The sequence below is a fragment of the Scyliorhinus torazame genome, chromosome 29, assembly GCF_047496885.1.
Source record: "Scyliorhinus torazame isolate Kashiwa2021f chromosome 29, sScyTor2.1, whole genome shotgun sequence".
NCBI classification, from domain to species: Eukaryota; Metazoa; Chordata; class Chondrichthyes; order Carcharhiniformes; family Scyliorhinidae; genus Scyliorhinus; species Scyliorhinus torazame.
In genome coordinates, this window is record NC_092735.1 from 30,333,298 (window position 1) to 30,355,112 (window position 21,815).

The 21,815-nt window shown below is 47.9% G+C and overlaps 1 protein-coding gene across 1 annotated transcript in view; it reads right to left on the reverse strand.

The window, feature by feature from the left end:
- The window catches only part of LOC140403992 (protein phosphatase 1 regulatory subunit 12C-like), a 116,656-nt gene that overhangs the window by 33,700 nt on the left and 61,141 nt on the right, over positions 1 to 21,815 (reverse strand). Inside the window, exons 12-14 of the mRNA XM_072492311.1 lie at positions 21,035 to 21,139; positions 15,902 to 15,992; positions 11,755 to 11,898 (exon numbers count right to left, since the gene is read on the reverse strand). Coding sequence (XP_072348412.1) covers positions 11,755 to 11,898; positions 15,902 to 15,992; positions 21,035 to 21,139 — 340 coding nt within the window. The remainder of the gene's footprint in view (positions 1 to 11,754; positions 11,899 to 15,901; positions 15,993 to 21,034; positions 21,140 to 21,815) is intronic.

Consider the following 21,815-nt stretch of genomic DNA (forward strand, 5'->3'; position numbering starts at 1 on the left):
TGGCACAGGGGAAAGAAAACACCAGCAATGCAGAGCGCATTAGCACACGTTTCTTCATTAAATAACTTTCTGCCCAGCTGTTTTGTCAGCTGAAAAAGGCTCAGCCTACAAAAGATTCACAATGGTCAGGCTCCTATTATCCTGCTGTCGAGTCAGGCACAGAGAAATGCATTCAGCATGTTGCACCTTTATTCTTTCAGATGCTAGGCTGATAGGAATTGAATCATTTGAGCCATTGGCAAAGTAGTTGGACAGTGGGAGTTGTACAGTTGTAATTTGTACCAATCACTTTTAGCAACATTTGGTTGTAACCATTACTGTCAAACAGATACTAAAGATCATTTCACTCTCTCCTATCATGCCCAAATGTTATTTATTTGCACATGCAACTCAAAAACTCCAGTTCTGGATTTTGAACATTAAAACCCAGTCACTCACTCTCAGCTACACAATAATACACACGAAGAACTGCGCGTGCTAGGTTGTACACACCCAATGCTCAAGCAGCGCATTCCAGCCATTATAGCGACGTGCAGACACCACTTATTTGCCCCAATGTTTTTCATCGGTCAGTTATTCTTCGCACACGATAACAGGCCAACAAAGTAGGATCGCAATTGGAGGAGGGACTTCCAAGACCAGCTTGCGCAAAGGATACAAGTGTTGGCAATTACGGACTTTAAGGCTAGCGTCCCTTAACCTTTGGAGAGTAGTTTAACCTCAGCAAAGGATACATCATTCAAAAAAGGGGGGCAGGGTAGGTTGGAGGTGGGGGGGGGGGGGGGGAGAGAAATAAATCACTGTAATACTATGTCTCAAGAGTTTGGAATCACCCAGCAAGCACAGTCAATTTCCAGCATTCTGAAGCACCGGTTTTAATATTTCCCTTAGTTTTAAGCAACAATGTCGATATGCAAATGTAGACGAGGAGGAGCGTAACAGACATCTACAGACGTTGAAAGATGCCCTCGTACGAACGGGATATGGCACTCGACTCATCGAGCGACAGTTCCAACGCGCCACAGCGAAAAACCGCACCGACCTCCTCAGAAGACAAACATGGGACACAACCGACAGAATACCCTTCGTCGTCCAGTACTTCCCCGGAGCGGAGAAACTACGTCATCTTCTTCACAGCCTTCAACACGTCATTGATGACGATGAACATCTTGCCAAGGTCATCCCCACACCCCCACTACTTGCCTTCAAACAACCGCGCAACCTCAAACGAACCATTGTTTGCAGCAAACTACCCAGTCTTCACTTCCGGGTGCGGCGATGACCAGCTGAGTCGCACGTTTCGGCAGCTCCCTGTGAAACGGACTTTTGGGCTCTTGATAGGAGCCCCAACGGCAATTTTAACGGCTGAAAACACCGTGCGGTAAACCAGAAGGGTGTTCCACCTGGACACGGATGGAAAAAGGAGAGGAAAGTGGCCGGATTGCAGTGGATCCTTTGGAACAACGGCAAGGAAGGCAAGCAGAAACCAAGATGGCGTCGGAAGGTGGCAGTTTCATATGGGGCCCTGAACAACAAGAGTTTTTGAAACGCTGCGTGGAGGAGATAAAAAAGGAAATGAAGAAAGAGTTGTTGGCCCCGATATTACAGGCGATTGAAGGGCTGAAAGAGGAACAAAAGACCCAGGAGCAGGAGCTTCGGGTCGTGAAGGCGAAAGCAGCAGAGAATGAAAACGACATACAGGGCCTAGTGGTGAAGTCGGAGATACAGGAGGCACACCAGAAACGATCTGTGGAGAGGTTGGAGGCACTGGAAAATAACGCAAGGAGGAACAACTTGAGGATTCTTGGCCTTCCTGAAGGTGTGGAGGGGGCGGACGTCGGGGCATATGTGAGCACGATGCTGCACTCGTTAATGGGAGTGGAGGCCCCGACGGGTCCGTTGGAGGTGGAGGGAGCATACCGAGTTATGGTGCGAGGATCGAGAGCAGGAGAAGCTCCCAGAGCCATAGTGGTGAGATTTCTCCGTTTTAAGGATAGAGAAATGGTCCTTAGATGGGCGAAGAAAACTCGGTGTAGTAAATGGGAGAACGCGGTGATCCGCGTCTATCAAGATTGGAGTGCGGAGGTGGCGAGAAGGAGGGCGAGCTTTAATCGGGCCAAAGCGGTACTTCACAAAAAAAAGATAAAGTTTGGAATGCTGCAACCGGCAAGACTGTGGGTCACATATCAAGGGAGGCACCACTACTTTGAGACGGCGGATGAAGCGTGGACTTTTATTGTAGAAGAAAAATTGGAATGATTGGACTACGAAAATGAACGTTTGGACAAAGTGGTGGGACGAGTGGGGGGGGGGCGAAGAGGGATTGTATGATTAATCCTGCGGTATGGTAACTTTTCTTTCTCCCACAGGTGGTGATGGGGGGAGGTGGGGAGGGAGAGGAGATGGGGCGTTGGCCATGGGAGGCGGGGCCGAGGGAGAGGCGCGGGCTTGGTTCCCGCGCTATGATAATTATGGCGGGAATAGAGAAGCAGGAAGGAGGGGGCGCCGCACGGGGCGAGCCGTGATCACGGGGGGAAGCCGAGGTCAGCCAGAGTTTGCTGACTTCTGGGAGCAACATGGGGGGAGTAATTACGCTAGCGGGGGGTCTAGCGGGGGGGGGGGGGGGGGGGGGGGGGGGGGGAATTACTGGGTTGCTGCTGCTGGGGAAAGGGGGGAGTGGGTACGGGAAAGGATGGGCGGGGGGGCACCGTCTGGGAGAAATACAGCCGCGTGGGAACTGGGCGAGAAGCTGGAAAAAGATGATGGCTAACCGGCAAGGGGGGGGGGGGGTGGGAAGCCCCCCAACTCGGCTGATCACGTGGAACGTGAGGGGGCTTAACGGGCCGATAAAGAGGGCACGAGTACTCGCACACCTTAAGAAACTTAAAGCAGATGTGGTCATGTTACAGGAAACGCACCTGAAACTGATAGATCAGGTTAGGTTGCGCAAAGGATGGGTAGGGCAGGTGTTCCATTCGGGGCTGGATGCGAAAAACAGGGGGGTGGCTATATTAGTGGGGAAGCGGGTAATGTTCGAGGCAAAGACTATAGTGGCGGATAACGGGGGCAGATACGTGATGGTGAGTGGCAAATTACAGGGAGAGATGGTGGTGTTGGTAAACGTGTATGCCCCGAATTGGGACGATGCCAATTTTATGAGGCGAATGCTAGGACGCATCCCAGACCTAGAGACCGGAAAGCTGATAATGGGGGGAGACTTTAACACGGTGTTGGAACCAAGGCTGGATAGGTCGAAGTCCAGGACTGGTAGGAGGCCGGCAGCAGCCAAGGTGCTCAAGGATTTTATGGAGCAGATGGGAGGGGTGGACCCGTGGAGATTCAGTAGACCTAGGAGTAAGGAGTTCTCGTTTTTCTCCTATGTCCATAAAGTCTATTCACGCATAGACTTTTTTGTGTTGGGTAGGGCATTGATCCCGAGGGTGAGGGGAACGGAATATACAGCTATAGCCATTTCGGATCATGCCCCACACTGGGTAGACTTGGAGATAGGGGAGGAAACAAGAGGGCGTCCACCCTGGAGAATGGACATGGGACTAATGGCGGATGAGGGGGTGTGCTTAAGGGTGAGGGGATGCATTGAAAAGTACTTGGAACTCAATGACAATGGGGAGGTTCAGGTGGGAGTGGTCTGGGAGGCGTTGAAGGCGGTGGTTAGGGGGGAGCTGATATCAATAAGGACACATAAAGGGAAGCAGGAGAGTAAGGAACGGGAGCGGTTGTTGCAAGAACTTTTGAGGGTGGACAGACAGTATGCGGAAGCACCGGAGGAGGGACTGTATAGGGAAAGGCAAAGGCTGCATGTGGAATTTGACTTGCTGACCACAGGCACTGCAGAGGCACAATGGAGGAAGGCGCAGGGTGTACAGTATGAATATGGAGAGAAGGCGAGCAGATTGCTGGCACACCAATTGAGGAAAAGGGGAGCAGCGAGGGAAATAGGGGGGGTGAGAGACGAAGATGGAGAGACGGAGCGGGGAGCGGAGAGAGTGAATGAAGTGTTTAAGACATTTTATAAAAAATTGTATGAAGCTCAACCCCCGGATGGGAGGGAGAGAATGATGGAGTTTTTGGATCGGCTGGAAATTCCCAAGGTGGAAGAGCAGGATAGGATGGGATTGGGAGCACAGATCACGGTACAGGAAGTGGTGAAAGGAATTAGGAACATGCAGACGGGAAAGGCCCCGGGACCGGACGGATTCCCAGTTGAATTTTACAGAAAATATTTGGACTTGCTCGCCCCGCTACTGACGAGGACCTTCAACGAGGCAAAGGAAAGGGGACAACTGCCCCCGACTATGTCAGAAGCAACGATATCGCTTCTTTTAAAGAAGGAAAAGGATCCGCTACAATGCGGGTCCTACAGACCAATCTCCCTCCTCAATGTAGATGCCAAGGTCTTGGCCAAGGTAATGGCAATGAGAATAGAGGAATGTGTCCCGGGGGTGGTTCATGAGGACCAAACTGGGTTTGTGAAGGGGAGACAGCTGAACACGAACATACGGAGGTTGTTAGGGGTAATGATGATGGCCCCACCAGAGGGTGAAACGGAGATAGTAGTGGCGATGGATGCCGAGAAAGCATTTGATAGAGTGGAGTGGGATTATCTGTGGGAGGTGTTGAGGAGATTTGGGTTTGGAGAGGGGTATGTTAGATGGGTGCAGCTGTTGTATAGGGCCCCAGTGGCGAGTGTGGTCACGAATGGACGGGGATCGGCATATTTTCGGCTCCATAGAGGGACAAGGCAGGGATGTCCTCTGTCCCCATTACTGTTTGCACTGGCGATTGAGCCCCTGGCGATAGCGCTGAGAGGTTCCAAGGGATGGAGGGGAATACTTAGGGGAGGAGAAGAACACCGGGTATCTTTATATGCGGATGATCTGCTACTATATGTGGCGGATCCAGCGGAGGGGATGCCAGAAATAATGCGGATACTTGGGGAGTTTGGGGATTTTTCAGGGTATAAATTGAACATGGGGAAGAGTGAGCTGTTTGTGGTGCATCCAGGGGAGCAGAGTAGAGAAATAGAAGACCTACCGTTGAGGAAGGTAACAAGAGACTTTCGTTACCTGGGGATCCAGATAGCTAAGAATTGGGGCACATTGCACAGGCTAAATTTGACGCGGTTGGTGGAACAGATGGAGGAAGATTTCAAGAGATGGGATATGGTAGCATTGTCAATGGCAGGGAGGGTGCAGGCGGTTAAGATGGTGGTCCTCCCGAGATTCCTTTTTGTGTTTCAGTGTCTCCCGGTGGTGATCACGAAGGCTTTTTTCAAAAGGATAGAAAAGAGTATCATGGGTTTTGTTTGGGCCGGGAAGACTCCGAGAGTGAGGAAGGGATTCTTACAGCGTAGTAGGGATAGGGGGGGGCTGGCACTACCGAGCCTAAGTGAGTATTATTGGGCCGCTAATATTTCAATGGTGAGTAAGTGGATGGGAGAGGAGGAAGGAGCGGCGTGGAAGAGATTAGAGAGGGCGTCCTGTAGGGGGACCAGCCTGCAGGCTATGGTGACAGCCCCATTGCCGTTCTCACCAAGGAACTATACCACGAGTCCGGTGGTGGTAGCTACACTGAAGATTTGGGGACAGTGGAGACGACATAGGGGAAAGACCGGAGCACTGGGGGGGTCCCCGATAAGAAACAACCATAGGTTTGCCCCGGGGGGAATGGATGGGGGATATGGAATGTGGCAAAGAGCAGGTATAACGCAATTGAAAGATCTATTTGTGGATGGGAAGTTTGCGAGTCTGGGAGCGCTGACCGAGAAATATGGGTTGCCCCAAGGGAATGCATTCAGGTACATGCAATTGAGGGCTTTTGCGAGGCAACAGGTGAGGGAATTCCCGCAGCTGCACAAGAGGTGCAGGACAGAGTCATCTCAAAGAAATGGGTGGGGGACGGTAAGGTGTCGGATATATATATAGGGAAATGAGAGACGAAGGGGAGACTATGATGGACGAACTAAAAGGGAAATGGGAAGAAGAGCTAGGGGAGGAGATTGAGGAGGGGATGTGGGCAGATGCCCTAAACAGGGTAAACTCGTCGTCCTCGTGCGCCAGGCTAAGCCTGATTCAGTTTAAGGTATTACACAGGGCACATATGACTGGAACACGGCTCAGTAAATTTTTTGGGGTGGAGGATAGGTGTGCGAGGTGCTCGAGAAGCCCAGCGAATCATACCCATATGTTTTGGTCATGCCCGGCACTACAGGGGTTTTGGATGGGGGTGACAAAGGTGCTTTCGAAAGTAGCAGGAGTCCGGGTCGAACCAAGCTGGGGGTTGGCTATATTTGGGGTTGCACAAGAGCCGGGAGTGCAGGAGGCGAAAGAGGCCGATGTTTTGGCCTTTGCGTCCCTAGTAGCCCGGCGCAGAATACTGCTAATGTGGAAAGAAGCCAAGCCCCCGGGGGTGGAGACCTGGATAAATGATATGGCGGGGTTCATAAAGTTAGAGCGGATTAAGTTCGTCCTAAGGGGGTCGGCTCAAGGGTTTACTAGGCGGTGGCAACCGTTCGTCGAATATCTTGCGGAAAGATAGATGGGGGAGAACAAAGAAGGCAGCAGCAGCGGCCCAGGACTTTGGGGGGGGGGGGGGGGGGGGGGGGGAGGGATGGGGGGTGGCCTGAGACAAGGCAGTTGCCAATTAGGGCTAGTTTTTATTTTTTGTTATTTAATATTTATTTATTTGTTGTTGTTTTTGTTTAAATTTAAAAAGGTCATTATTATCTGTATTGTTACAATGTTGTGTAAAGGATGCACAATGTACTGTGTTGGTTGACCAAAAATTTTCAATAAAATATTATTTAAAAAAAAAAAACTACCCAGTCTTCAGAACAGTGACCACAACACCACACAACCCTGCCATGGCAATCTCTGCAAGACGTGCCAGATCATCGACATGGATACCACTATTACACGTGAGAACACCACCCACCAGGTACGCGGTACATACTCGTGCGACTCGGCCAACGTTGTCTACCTCATACGCTGCGGGAAATGATGTCCCGAAGCGTGGTACATTGGCGAGACCATGCAGACGCTGCGACAACGAATGAACGGCCATCGTGCAACAATCACCAGGCAGGAATGTTCCCTTCCAGTCGGGGAACACTTCAGCAGTCAAGGGCATTCAGCCTCTGATCTCCGGGTAAGCGTTCTCCAAGGCGGCCTTCAGGACGCGCGACAACGCAGAATCGCCGAGCAGAAACTTATAGCCAAGTTCCGCACACATGAGTGCGGCCTCAACCGGGACCTGGGATTCATGTCGCATTACATTCATCCCCCACCATCTGGCCTGCGAAATCCTACCAACTGTCCTGGCTTGATACAATTCACACCTCTTTAACCTGGGGTTACCCCATCTCTGGATCTGTAAAAATTTAATCACCTGCTAATGGTCGCATTCCTAGCATTGTTTGGCATCTTTGAATTTGTCTATATATGTGTTTCTGGAACATACCTCTTCATTCACCGGAGGAAGGAGCAGCGCTCTGAAAGCTAGTGACATCGAAACAAACCTGTTGGACTTTAACCTGGTGTTGTAAGACTTCGTACTGTGCTCACCCCAGTCCAACGCCGGCACCTCCACATCATGATATGCAAATGATGCAATAGCACAAAGAGAACAACAACATCAAAGAACAAAGAAATGTACAGCACAAGAACAGGCCCTTCGGCCCTCCAAGCCCGTGCCGACCATGCTGCCCGACTAAACTACAATCTTCTACACTTCCTGGGTCTGTATCCCTCTATTCCCATCGTCCCTGCTTCCACCACCTCCTCCGGTAGCGAGTTCCAGGCACCCACTACCCTCTGCGTAAAAAACTTGCCTCGTACATCTACTCTAAACCTTGCCCCCTCACCTTAAACCTATGCCCCCTAGTAATTGACCCCTCTGCCCGGAGGAAAAGCCTCTGACTATCCACTCTGTCTATGCCCCTCATAATTTTGTTGACCTCTATCAGGTCGTCCCTCAACCTCCTTCGTTCCAGTGAGAACAAACCGAGTTTATTCAACCGCTCCTCATAGCCAATGCCCTCCATATCAGGCAACATTCTGGTAAATCTATTCTGCACCCTCTCTAAAGCCTCCACATCCTTCTGGTAGTGTGACGACCAGAATTGAACACTATACTCCAAGTGTGGCATAACTAAGATTCTATACAGCTGCAACATGACTTGCCAATTCTTATACTCAATGCCCCGGCCAATGAAGACAAGCATGCCGTATGCCTTCCTAACTACCTTCTCCACCTGTGTTGCCCCTTTCAGTGACCTGTGGACCTGTACTCCTAGATCTCTTTGACTTTCAATACTCTTGAGGGTTCTACCATTCACTGTATGTTCCCTACCTGCATTAGACCTTCCAAAATGCATTACCTCACATTTGTCCGGATTAAACTCCATCTGCCATCTCTCCGCCCAAGTCTCCAAACAATCTAAATCCTGCTGTATCCTCTGACAGTCCACATCGCTATCCGCAATTCCACCAACCTTTGTGTCGTCCGCAAACTTACTAATCAGACCAGTTACATTTTCCTCCAAATCATTTATATATACTACAAGCAGCAACGGTCCCAGCACTGATCCCTGTGGAACACTACTGGTCACAGCCCTCCAATTAGAAAAGCATCCTTCCATTGCTACTCTCTGCCTTCTATGACCTAGCCAGTTCTGTATCCACCTTGCCAGCTCACCCCTGATCCCGTGTGACTTCACCTTTTGTACTAGTCTACCATGAGGGACCTTGTCAAAGGCCTTACTGAAGTCCATATAGACAACATCCACTGCCCTACCTGCATCAATCATCTTAGTGACCTCCTTGAAAAACTCTATCAAGTTAGTGAGACACGACCTCCCCTTCACAAAACCATGCTGCCTCTCACTAATACGTCCATTTGCTTCCAAATGGGAATAGATCCTGTCTCGAAGAATTTTCTCCAGTAATTTCCCTACCACTGAAGTAAGGCTCACCGGCCTGTAGTTCCCTGGATTATCCTTGCTACCCTTCTTAAACAGAGGAACAACATTGGCTATTCTCCAGTCCTCCGGGACATCACCTGAAGACAGTGAGGATCCAAAGATTTCTGTCAAGGCCTCAGCAATTTCCTCTCCAGCCTACTTCAGTATTCTGGGGTAGATCCCATCAGGCCCTGAGGACTTATCTACCTTAATATTTTTTAAGACACCCAACACCTCGTCTTTTTGGATCTCAATGTGACCCAGGCTATCTACACACCCTTCTCCAGACTCAACATCTACCAATTTCTTCTCTTTGGTGAATACTGATGCAAAGTATTCATTTAGTATCTCGCCCATTTCCTCTGGCTCCACACATAGATTCCCTTGCCTATCCTTCAGTGGGCCAACCCTTTCCCTGGCTACCCTCTTGCTTTTTATGTACGTGTAAAAAGCCTTGGGATTTTCCTTAACCCTATTTGCCAATGACTTTTCGTGACCCCTTCTAGCCCTCCTGACTCCTTGCTTAAGTTCCTTCCTACTTTCCTTATATTCCACACAGGCTTTGTCTGTTCCCAGCCTTTTAGCCCTGACAAATGCCTCCTTTTTCTTTTTGACGAGGCTTACAATATCTCTCGTTATCCAAGGTTCCCGAAAATTGCCGTATTTATCCTTCTTCCTCACAGGAACATGCCGGTCCTGAATTCCTTTCAACTGACACTTGAAAGCCTCCCACGTCAGATGTTGATTTGCCCTCAAACATCCGTCCCCAATCTATGTTCTTCAGTTCCCGCCTAATATTGTTATAATTAGCCTTCCCCGAATTTAGCTCATTCATCCTAGGACCACTCTTATCCTTGTCCACCAGTACTTTAAAACTTACTGAATTGTGGTCACTGTTCCCGAAATGCTCCCCTACTGAAACATCTACCACCTGGCCGGGCTCATTCCCCAATACCAGGTCCAGTACCACCCCTTCCCTAGTTGGACTGTCGACATATTGTTTTAAGAAGCCCTCCTGGAGGCTCCTTACAAACTCCGCCCAGTCTAAGCCCCTGGCACTAAGTGAGTCCCAGTCAATATTGGGGAAGTTGAAGTCTCCCATCACCACAACCCTGTTGTTTTTACTCTTTTCCAAAATCTGTCTACCTATCTGCTCCTCTATCTCCCGCTGGCTGTTAGGAGGCCTGTAGTAAACCCCCAACATTGTGACTGCACCCTTCTTATTCCTGATCTCTACCCATATAGCCTCACTGCCCTCTGAGGTGTCCTCCCGCAGTACAGCTGTGATATTCTCCCTAACCAGTACCGCAACTCCGCCACCCCTTTTACATCCCCCTCTATCCCGCCTGAAACATGTAAATCCTGGAACGTTTAGCTGCCAATCCTGCCCTTCCCTCAACCAGGTCTCTGTCATGGCAACAACATCATAGTTCCAAGTACTAATCCAAGCTCTAAGTTCATCTGCCTTACCCGTAATACATCTTGCATTAAAACATATGCACTTCAGGCCACCAGACCCGCTGTGTTCAGCAACCTCTCCCTGTCTGCTCTGCCTCAGAGCCCCACTGTCCCTATTCCCTAGTTCTCCCTCAATGCTCTCACCTTCTGACCTATTGCTCCCGTGCCCAACCCCCTGCCATACTAGTTTAAACCCTCCCGTGTGACACGAGCAAACCTCGCGCGCGGCCAGGATATTTTTTTTAAAATGCCCTTTCTACAGCCAAAAATAACAAAAGTGCAAAGATGCGGGTCCTCAGCGCACCAAAACAAAACTATATTCAAAGGGTGAGCTTATGCTTAACCCAATTGCAGATAATTCACCATTCTTACTTTGTTGTTTAACTACCACATGGGTTGTACATAAGAAAGCGTACCAGGATCACTCATAGCACAGACACGCCAAAACTCAAACAACAAGCTGCCTTTGCAGATACGATCAAGAGAAACACGTGTATCGCCCCGTGAGACTGCCATAGCTTGAGCAGACCGAATCTTTACATTGCCTGTGGCTTTCAACCAGGTGAAGGAAAACACAAGTGAGAAATTCTAACACTTGTTCAGACACACAAGCCCTTCCCGAAAGGGTTTTACCGAACTCCCTCTTGCCAAAAATCTAAGCCGACTCTTTTGGCACAGGTTCTGGTAAATGTTAATGAAGTGACTCGGGTACTTGGTGAGATACCATTCATCAACTGGAGGTTGCGCCATTACTGACAATTTGGTCACTCTGATCCTGGGTAGCAAGTGCAATCCTTTTTTCTTCTTTTAAAAAAATAAATTTAGAGTACCCAATTTATTTTTTCCAATTAAGGGGCGATTTAGAGTGGTTAACCCACCTAGCCTGCACATCTTTGGGTTGTGGGGGCGAAACTCATGCAAACACAGGGAGAATGTGCAAACTCCACACGGACTGTGGCCCAGAGGCGGGATCGAACCTGGGACATCGGCGCCGTGAGGCAGCAGGGCTAACCCACTGCACCACCGTGCTGCCCGCATGTTCAATCCTGACCAACTCCACTCCCCAGCTCAGAGAAATCTGGCAGGCAGGACTGTGCGAATTACAAAAAACAAGCAAAAGCGAGAGTTAGAGATGCCAAGGGAAACACTGAAAGCAAGGCTGCTGAGGTGACAACTTGTCAAATTTATACGGTAAACAAAAGGGAGCTCGAATCCACTTCAAAACAATAGTCCTTGATAGTATCCAACCCACTGAGCCATTGAAAATTGTTCTCCCGCAGCTTCCAATGACCTGTCTGCTATCTGTGCACTCTTACCTTGTCCTCGGTCAACAAGCTCCTTCCTTTTTTGCCATCATTCCCTTTCCCTTCTTCCTCCTTCTCTGGCTGATCCGGGGATTTTTTCTCGGCGGCAATGCCCAAGGTCTTCTCTGCCTCTTTTAGATCTGTGAGAGTAACACCCTATGAATAAACCAAAAGCATATTATTTCTTTTTAAAAAGACAAGTCGGATCCCGTCTTTCCTGAAGAGCGGTTCACGGTAGGAAACAAATCACCCATTCCGATTAAATTCCATCGACGCCAAATTAAACACTGGCAATTATTGGGAATCTTATCACAACACTACTTTGGAACAAACAGAACGGATAAGTCGTGAGACTGCAAATTCACGCGAAATCATCTTTTATTCATTTTCTTCAACTTGTCATTACTTTTAGTTTTGAAATAAGTTCGACCCGAAATAACACAGTTTTCCAGATTCTGTTTTATCAGGATGTTGCCTGGTCTGGGGAGTGTTAGCTCTGCAGAGAGGTTGAATAGATTTTTTTTTTTGAAATTTAGAGTACCCAATTCATTTTTCCGATTAAGGGGCAATTTAGTGTGGCAAATCCACCTAACATAGAACATTGAAAATACAGCACAGAACAGGCCCTTCGGTCCACGATGTTGTGCCGAACCTTTGTCCTAGATTAATCATAGATTATCATTGAATTTACAGTGCAGGAGGCCATTCGGCCCTTTGAGTCTGCACCGGCTCTTGGAAAGAGCACCCTACGCAAACTCAACACCTCCACCCAGCACCAAGGGCAATTTTGGACACTAAGGGCAATTTATCATGGCCAATCCACCTAACCTGCACATCTTTGGACTGTGGGAGGAAACCCACGCAGACACGGGGAGGATGTGCAGACTCCGCACAGACAGTGATCCAAGCCGGAATCGAACCTGGGACCCTGGAGCTGTGAAGCAATTGTGCTATCCACAATGCTACCGTGTTGCCCTTAAGAACAAATAAATCTACACTATATCATTTTACCGTAATCCATGTACCTATCCAATAGCTGCTTGAATGTCCCTAATGTTTCCAACTCAACTACTTCCATAGGCAGTGAATTCCATGCCCCCACTACTCTCTGGGTAAAGAACCTACCTCTGATATCCCTCCTATATCTTCCACCTTAAATTTATGTCCCCTTGTAATGGTTTGTTCCACCCGGGGAAAAAGTCTCTGTCTGTCTACTCTATCTATTCCCCTGATCATCTTATAAACCTCTATCAAGTCGCCCCTCATCCTTCTCCGTTCTAATGAGAAAAGGCCTAGCACCCTCAACCTTTCCTCGTAAGACCTACTCTCCATTCCAGGCAACATCCTGGTAAATCTTCTTTGCACCTTTTCCAAAGCTTCCACATCCTTCCTAAAATGAGGCGACCAGAACTGTACACAGTACTCCAAATGTGGCCGTACCAAAGTTTTGTACAGCTGCATCATCACCTCACGGCTCTTAAATTCAATCCCTCTGTTAATGAACGCGAGCACACCATAGGCCTTCTTCACAGCTCTATCCGCTTGAGTGGCAACTTTCAAAGATGTATGAACATAGACCCCAAGATTTCTCTGCTCCTCCACATTGCCAAGAGCTCTACCGTTAACCCTGTATTCCGCATTCATATTTGTCCTTCCAAAATGGACAACCTCACACTTTTCAGGGTTAAACTCCATCTGCCACTTCTCAGCCCTGCTCTGCATCCTATCTATGTCTCTTTGCAGCCGACAACTGCCCTCCTTGCTATCCACAACTCCACCAATCTTCGTATCGTCTGCAAATTTACTGACCCACCCTTCAACTCCCTCATCCAAGTCATTAATGAAAATCACAAACAGCAGAGGACCCAGAACTGATCCCTGCGGTACGCCACTGGTAACTGGGATCCAGGCTGAATATTTGCCATCCACCACCACTCTCTGACTTCTATCGGTTAGCCAGTTTGTTATCCAACTGGCCAAATTTCCCACTATCCCATGCCTCCTTACTTTCTGCAGAAGCCTACCATGGGAAGGAAAAAGGAGATTTATGTAAGGCTGGGGAACATGGGGAACCTTATCAAAAGCCTTACTAAAATCCATGTACACTACATCCACTGCTTTACCTTCATCCACATGCTTCAAAGAATTCAATAAGACTTGTAAGGCAAGACCTACCCCTCACAAATCCGTGCTGACTATCCCTAATCAATTTCCAGATGCTCAGAAATCCTATCCTTCAGTACCCTTTCCATTACTTTGCCTACCACCGAAGTAAGACTAACTGGCCTGTAATTCCCAGGGTTATCCCTAGTCCCTTTTTTGAACAGGGGCACGACATTCGCCACTCTCCAATCCCCTGGTACCACCCCTGTTGACAGTGAGGACGAAAAGATCATTGCTAACGGCTCTGCAATTTCATCTCTTGCTTCCCATAGAATCCTTGGATATATCCCGTCAGGCCCGGGGGACTTGTCTATCCTCATGTTTTTCAAAATGCCCAACACATCTTCCTTCCTAACAAGTATTTCCTCGACTTACCAATCTGTTTCACACTGTCCTCTCCAACAATATCGCCCCTCTCATTTGTAAATACAGAAGAAAAGTACTCGTTCAAGACCTCTCCTATCTCTTCAGACTCAATACACAATCTCCCGCTACTGCCCTTGATCGGACCTACCCTCGCTCTAGTCATTCTCATATTTCTCACATATGTGTAAAAGGCCTTGGGGGTTTTCCTTGATCCTACCCGCCAATGATTGTTCATGCCCTCTCTTAGCTCTCCTAATCCCTTTCTTCAGTTCCCTCCTGGCTATCTTGTATCCCTCCAATGCCCTGTCTGAACCTTGTTTCCTCAGCCTTACATAAATCTCCTTTTTCCTCTTAACAAGACATTCAACCTCTCTTGTCAACCATGGTTCCCTCACTCGACCATCTCTTCCCTGCCTGACAGGGACATACATATCAAGGACACGTAGTACCTGTTCCTTGAACAAGTTCCACATTTCACTTGTGTCCTTCCCTGACAGCCTATGTTCCCAACTTATGCACTTCAATTTTTGTCTGACAACATCGTATTTACCCTTCCCCCAATTGTAAACCTTGCCCTGTTGCACGCACCTATCCCTCTCCATTACTAAAGTGAAAGTCACAGAATTGTGGTCACTATCTCCAAAATGCTCCCCCACTAACAAATCTATCACTTGCCCTGGTTCATTACCAAGTACTAAATCCAATATTGCCCCTCCTCTGGTCGGACAATCTACATACTGTGTTAGAAAAGCTTCCTGGACACACTGCACACCTAGCCTGCACATCTTTGGGTTGTGGGGGCGAAACCCACGCAAACACGGGGAGAATGTGCAAACTCCACACGGACAGTGACCCAGAGCCGGGATCGAACCTGGGACCGTGAGGCTGCAGGGCTAACCCACTGCGCCACCGTGCTGCCCTGAGGTTGAATAGACTGGACTGTTTTTATTAGAACGACTGAGGTGGAGGGGCGACCTGATAGAGGTCTACACGATTATGACAGGCATGGACAGAGTGGATGGGCCGGCAGTATTTCCCAGGGTGGAGGGGTAGTCACCAGGGGGCATAGGTTTAAGGTCCGTGGGGCAAAGTTTAGAGGAGATGTGCGAGGCAGGTATTTTTAAACAAGAGGGTGGTGAGTGCCTGGAACGCATTGCCAGGGGAGGTTGTGGAATCAGATACATTAACGGCATTCAAAAGGCATCTTGACAAATACATGGATAGGATGGTATAGAGGGACACGGCACGAGGAAGCGCTGAGGATTTTGGCCAAGGGTGGTATCATGACCGGCACAGACTGGAGGGGCTGAAGGGCCTGTTCCTGTGCTGAATTGTTATTTGTTCTGACAGGCCCTGCTGCATGGCTCCAGTATTGATTTCAGATTTCCAACTGCTCTCTCTTTTCTTTCCCTCTTTGAAGTAGAACTATCCACAGGCACAAACTAGATTTGGAATGAATGAGCGGTCAAAAGGTGGCTACGGGCAGGTGTCACCGCAGTTGGATGATTTTTATGCTCAAGGACAGGAGCTAACCGTAATGCACAAAATTAAATGGTCCCAAATATTTCAGTCACTGAAGTCAAGTTAAAGCAGCTACATTTTGAACTAGTTAGAACATGTTAACAATTACCTGCGTCGATCGCCTGGACTGCCGTGCATGTCGTGACCGCGCCTTTCTTTGGGATTCTGATTCCTCATCGCGCACCGGGGTAAGATATAATCTGCAGAAACCAGAGGGGGGGAAGGGGGGTTAAACTCAAGTGAATTTCTGCACTTCGAAATGACCAAATATATTGAAGAATTCCACAGATAATCAGTCAGACAGCTTTTCAAGCAGCGATGATCCATGGGTATGCCAGAGGGGTTGCATACTTGTCAAACTGGCTCTCCGATAATGGCCCGTCTGGCTTTGGCAAACTGGGGAACTATTTATTAATCCACCAGCGTCTCCAATGGCTTTCAGAGAGAGTCTAGTATCAACAGCATGAACCTCCAGCCTTTCAGGAGTGTTAATTAATCCTCACTTTAAATTGTTCCATCATAGAGGTGATTCAGGTGCAGGTGTATCTATTAATGTGCACAACAAAGTCTGTGCAATATTTTATATGTCAATTGTACAGGCACTGTTCCACGGCCTGATGGGGGTTTAACCAGAAACACAGTCTTTGTAATGGTAATTCAATTGCTTGGGTGCACAAATTCCGTTCTCCAATCACTAACTCCATCACCACTCCCTACTACATATCTGCCCCATCACCAGGACTACCTGCGTTCACCTAGAACATACAGTGCAGAAGGAGGCCATTCGGCTCATCGAGTCTGCACCACCCATTTAAGCCCTCACTTCCACCCCATCCCAGCAACCCAACAACCCTTCCAACATTTTTGGTCACTAAGGGCAATTTATCATGGCCAATCCATCTAACTGCACGTCTTTGGACTGTGGGAGGAAACCGGAGCACCTGGAGGAAACCCACGCAGACACGGGGAGAACGTGCAGACACTTCACAGACAGTGACCCAGCGGGGAATCGAACCTGGGACTCTGGCGCTGTGAAGCCACAGTGCTACCGTGCCACCTCTGTAACATTACCCCATCTCTGAACCTGCTTCAGCTCATCTTCTGCGAAAGCCTCATCCATGCTACTATTAGCTCTGGACTTCCAATTTTGCAATGCTTTCCTGACTGGCCTCCCATCTTCCAACCTCCATAATCCTGAACTCGCCCAAAATTCTGTGCCGTGCAAGTCACACTCAACCCTGTTCATCCATCGCCCCGACGTTGGCCAACCTACACCGGCAGCCAGTCCGGCAGTGCCTCAAAGTTCTCAGCCTTGTTTCCTCGGTGACCCAACCTCCTCCCCATCTCCGACAGCAGCTTACAACCCTCCAATCTGGACTTTTAGCATGTCAACAGTTTTAATTACCCTGCCACTGGCATCTTGGGCTCCAAGCTCTGGAGTTGCCTCCCTACTTCCCACTCTTTGAAGATGTTGCTTAAAACTTAACTATCTGACTCCGGTTTCGTCCACCTGTCGTAATATTGCAATGTGTAGCCATCTGGGATGGCCACGTCCCGATTACAAAATGGACACTTGCAAAGAATACAGGGAAAATTGGACAATGCTAAGAAACAAGCAGGTGCAAGCTCTGTCTGTTGATTAGAACCTTAAACTCTCAGACAGGACAGAGACTACCAGGCAATCTACATACTAATGAGCCATCTCCGGGGACAAAAGGGAAACATTTAGATACACAATGTTAAGGCAGACTCCCCGGCGCCAGAAGAGGCTAAGACAAAGCAAACTGACAGTCACCAGGACACGCCCAGCGATCAGGGAACCACCCCTCTATTGGAGGAAAATCGATACAGATGATTGGGAAAGACCCAATTAGTTGAGGCCAAGTTCAAGGCCCGCCCAAAAGCGCGCAAAGCCATTGTCAGTTTAAAAGGTATCTCCCAAGGGAGAATCTTTCTCCTTTGGCTTTGGCTCTCACCGAAGAGGGAGATCAGCCTAGCAGCTGCACCAGACCAAGTAAGTCCCAAGTCAACACACGCTACGAGATAGACGCTCCTAGTTGCTACCCTGTAAACAGCTCAACCCAGCAGCCTCAGAACCGAGCAACGGCCATTGTTCCTCTGACTGAGTGGGCACCCAAAGCTAAGTATAGGCTTTAGTAATAGTGGTAGTTTAGTTTGTAGAGTTTATGCATGAGTAGATTTGACTGTGTGTAAATAAACGAGCATTGCTTTTGAACTTACTAACTGGTGTATCGAGTCATTGATCAGTATTCGGTTCTGAACCTTGTGGCGGTGTCGAAAGATACCTGGCGACTCTTGAGCAAACGTGATTAAACAGAGCCAAATTAAGAGCCAACCAAACATTAGCAACACATGTGTGTCAAATTGTGTTTGATAATGTTTCTGTTGTTATGGGCCAGGGTTTACAGAACCCCAAAGTGTATCATGGAGTTCATCTGACCCACAACTTTCACTAGATTGTGATATGGGGAGCACACGGCCCACTCTACAGGTGTGGTACAGCAGAAATGGAAAAGTCTTTTTTTAAAGCAAAACAATGTTTATTCTATGAACTCAAGTTAACCTTTTTAAAACAGTGAACATCTTAGCAACCATTAATTCAAATACAACACTAAGTAAACTTTTAAGCTTTCCTTTTTAACATCCATACGACTTAAAACACCCTTTACCAGAAGCACAATAGGTTTACATTCACTACTGAGAACATTTATAATTCTGAATTCACCAAATGATCAAGAGATAGTCTTTTGATGGCAGAAAGAACAGTAGTACACCTACTGGGCCTGGCTTCAGCTCCAATACTGAAAACGAAACAAAAACACACCCTGCAGCCTGCTCAAAAACGAAAGTAAAAATCTGACAGACAGCCCAGCTCCACCCACTCTCTGACATCACTGCAGTAGTAAACACCCATTTGTTAAAGGTACTTTCACTATAAATATTTATATACACACCCATTTATAAACACCCATTTCTTAAAGGTACTCTCACATAACACTGTGAAGCACCGTGCAACTTCTTGTTACATTCAAGGAGCTATGTAAATACTGCACCTAATGATATCCATCTTTGCAGTTAATTATTTTATTATAATTTTATCAATTATAATTTTGTTGTTCAAAATAGGTGATGCAAAACCTATCCGGCTGCGCAAGCCGATGTCATATTTTGTTGCAGCAGCTGTGCAATCTTCAGATGCTGTGTGTTTCACTCCTGCACATTGAATGTAACAAGCACACTGCAGTTTCCCATAGCGTCCTAGCACGCAATTAAACCCACCGCTGTTTTGAGTTCACTTCATAGCAAATTCACCGTCACCTTAGAGAAACCGCTCTTCTTATCAACAGCATATTTTTTTAAAAGGTACAACGCCTGCCTATCCTTAATGTCTAATGTATGCATTGCTGCAGAGATCCATTCGCATCCCTATGACCCCGAGTTTCTGGTCACTTGCCACTGTAATTCGCCATCCTCCATGTCCTTCAGCCTCCTACATTATTCTGATGAAGCCCAACGCAAACTAAAGGGCAAACTAAAGTCTTTCTACGAGGTACTTGTAACTTTCCATCCATCCTTAACACTACGTTTAATGATTTTGGATCTTTTAAAACATATTTTAATTTGATTTTTTACATTTTATACATGAAACAAAACCCACAACGAAAAAGAACAAAAAAACACCCCCATCCAACTCAGAATAATCCCACCCATCCCAACCTCCCTCCCAAACCCCCTTCTTCCCCCTTAGCAATTGACGGTAATCAACTCTTTAAAGTGAAGAATAAGTAGACCCATCTCTTATGGAACCCCTCAAGGTAATAATAATAATCTTTATCATCACAAGTAGGCTTACATTAACACTGCAATGAAGTTACTGTGAAAAACTCCTAATCGCCACACTCCGGTACACCGGGGGAGAATTCAGAATGTCCACCGGGGATGAATTCAAAATGTCCAAATTACTTAACAGCACGTCTTTCAGGACTTGTGGGAGGAAACCAGAGCACCCGGAGGAAACCCAGGCAGACACGGGGAGAACGTGCAGACTCCGCACAAACAGTGACCCAAGCCGGGAATCGAACCTGTGTCCCTGGAGCTGTGAAGCAACAGTGCCAACCACTGTGCTACCGTGCTGCCCAAGGTGAACTCCATCAGATCCCCCAGCCCCACTGAGGCACAGGGCATAAAAGCTGAAATATTCGCCCCAGTCTGCAGCTCCGGAAGGTCCGACACTCAATATGTCCCACAGGGGACTGGGCTCCAAGTGCAAAATCGACGATGTTGAAAAAAAGACCTCCAACATTTCTCCAACTTTGGGCAGGACCAGAATATACCTACATGGCCGGGCCTCTCCCACACCGCTCGCAAATATCCTCCACCCCCTCAAACAACCTGTTCGTCAGGTGAACCCCAGTCTCGCACACAAAGTCGAGACATTCATCTTCCGCAACACCTCAACACCACAACCCACCCCCTCGCGCCACCCCAGCTCTTACTCCCACTTGGCCTTAGCCCCCTCCAATGATATCATATTCTCCTCTGAATCCTCCCATAAATTGCCGAGATGACCCCCTCCCTCCAATCCCACCACCAACAGCACCCTCTCCAACGAAGGGGAGAGCGGTGTCACCGGAAATGTCGGGAACACCTTCCGTGCAAAATCCCACACCTGCAGAAACCTAGTGTCCAGGCTCGCCGGCTCAAATACATGATTCTCTTGGATCGGCATCAGCCTCAAACCTGCCCCCAACTTAAAATATTGCCGAAATTGCCTCCATAGCTTCAGAGTGGCCGCCACCACCACCTCAGGCAAACAGTACCCAGCGCCCGCAACCCCCAACAAGAGCCTGCCTCCAGCTCCCTACCCCAACAATGTTGCTCTTCACCATCATTCCCATTTTCCCTTGGATATTCTGTAACCTTCCCATTATTGGTTTCCATGTTGGTCCCTTTATCACCTCCTTTGCCTTGAACCACAATCTTATTTGTTATTCAATCACTCCCGCCCTGACACCTCATTACAGAACTTCATTTTTCCTTTCCCCCTCTCTGTATCTGCCCAAAAGCGGTTCATCTTTCACAACTTCCAGTTCCAATGAAATATTAACTCTTTCACTCTCTGCAACAGCTGCTTGACATTGTTGCTGACGTTTCGGTTTACAGCTCAGATTTCCCACACTTGCTCTATTATGCTTTTGCCAAGTGTCAAAAGCTAACTTACCGACGTCTCTCTTTAATGTCGGTGATGCTGGGCAGAGCAGTGGTACCACCTGGATACGTGCCCGTAACATCCTTTGGCACCTGGGAGCCTTGTTGGTATGCAGAGCTTCAAGCAAACAACAATAAAGCAGTTCAGCAAATTAAAAATGACCAAGAAACAGATCGTTTTAAGCTTTCCATCTTACATTTCTTACGAACAAGGATGTATTTTATGGCCCCATCTATCCGTTTTTCTCTTTTTTTCCCCGCTCAGGATGTGCGTGCATAGTAATTAGACCCTGTAGCCTTAAAGGACACATCAGCTACCCACAGTTTCACCATGGCAGCAGAATAGTTTCCTCATCAAGCACAGTATTCCCTGACTCACTGTGAGCTGGACATGGGTACGATAGTGTGAACGATCCAGGATTCAGTCCAAAGATCCAGAGTTCACATCTCACTATGCACGGCTATTTGTGAAGCTAAATGCAATTTAACAGGAGCTCCGCTCTTCCACAAGTTGCAGAAAACGAACAGATTACAAGCAATCAGCTAAAAGCTCTTTATTTACTCGAGTGAAATGGTTCAAGACCATTGATGTAATTTACTTTGGATCGGTGCACGCATACACGCATTGCTGTGGTTTCTAAGTAGCATGGTGACCAGTTGGTGCAAGCGTACTCAGGATTGCCATAGCCAGTCAGAGAGAATAGGTAGCATTTCAAATCCGCGTGGTGCTTTTTGTGTTAAGACTGAACCAGTGGACAATTTCTACAGGTTTAGCACCATTTTGTTTTCAGATC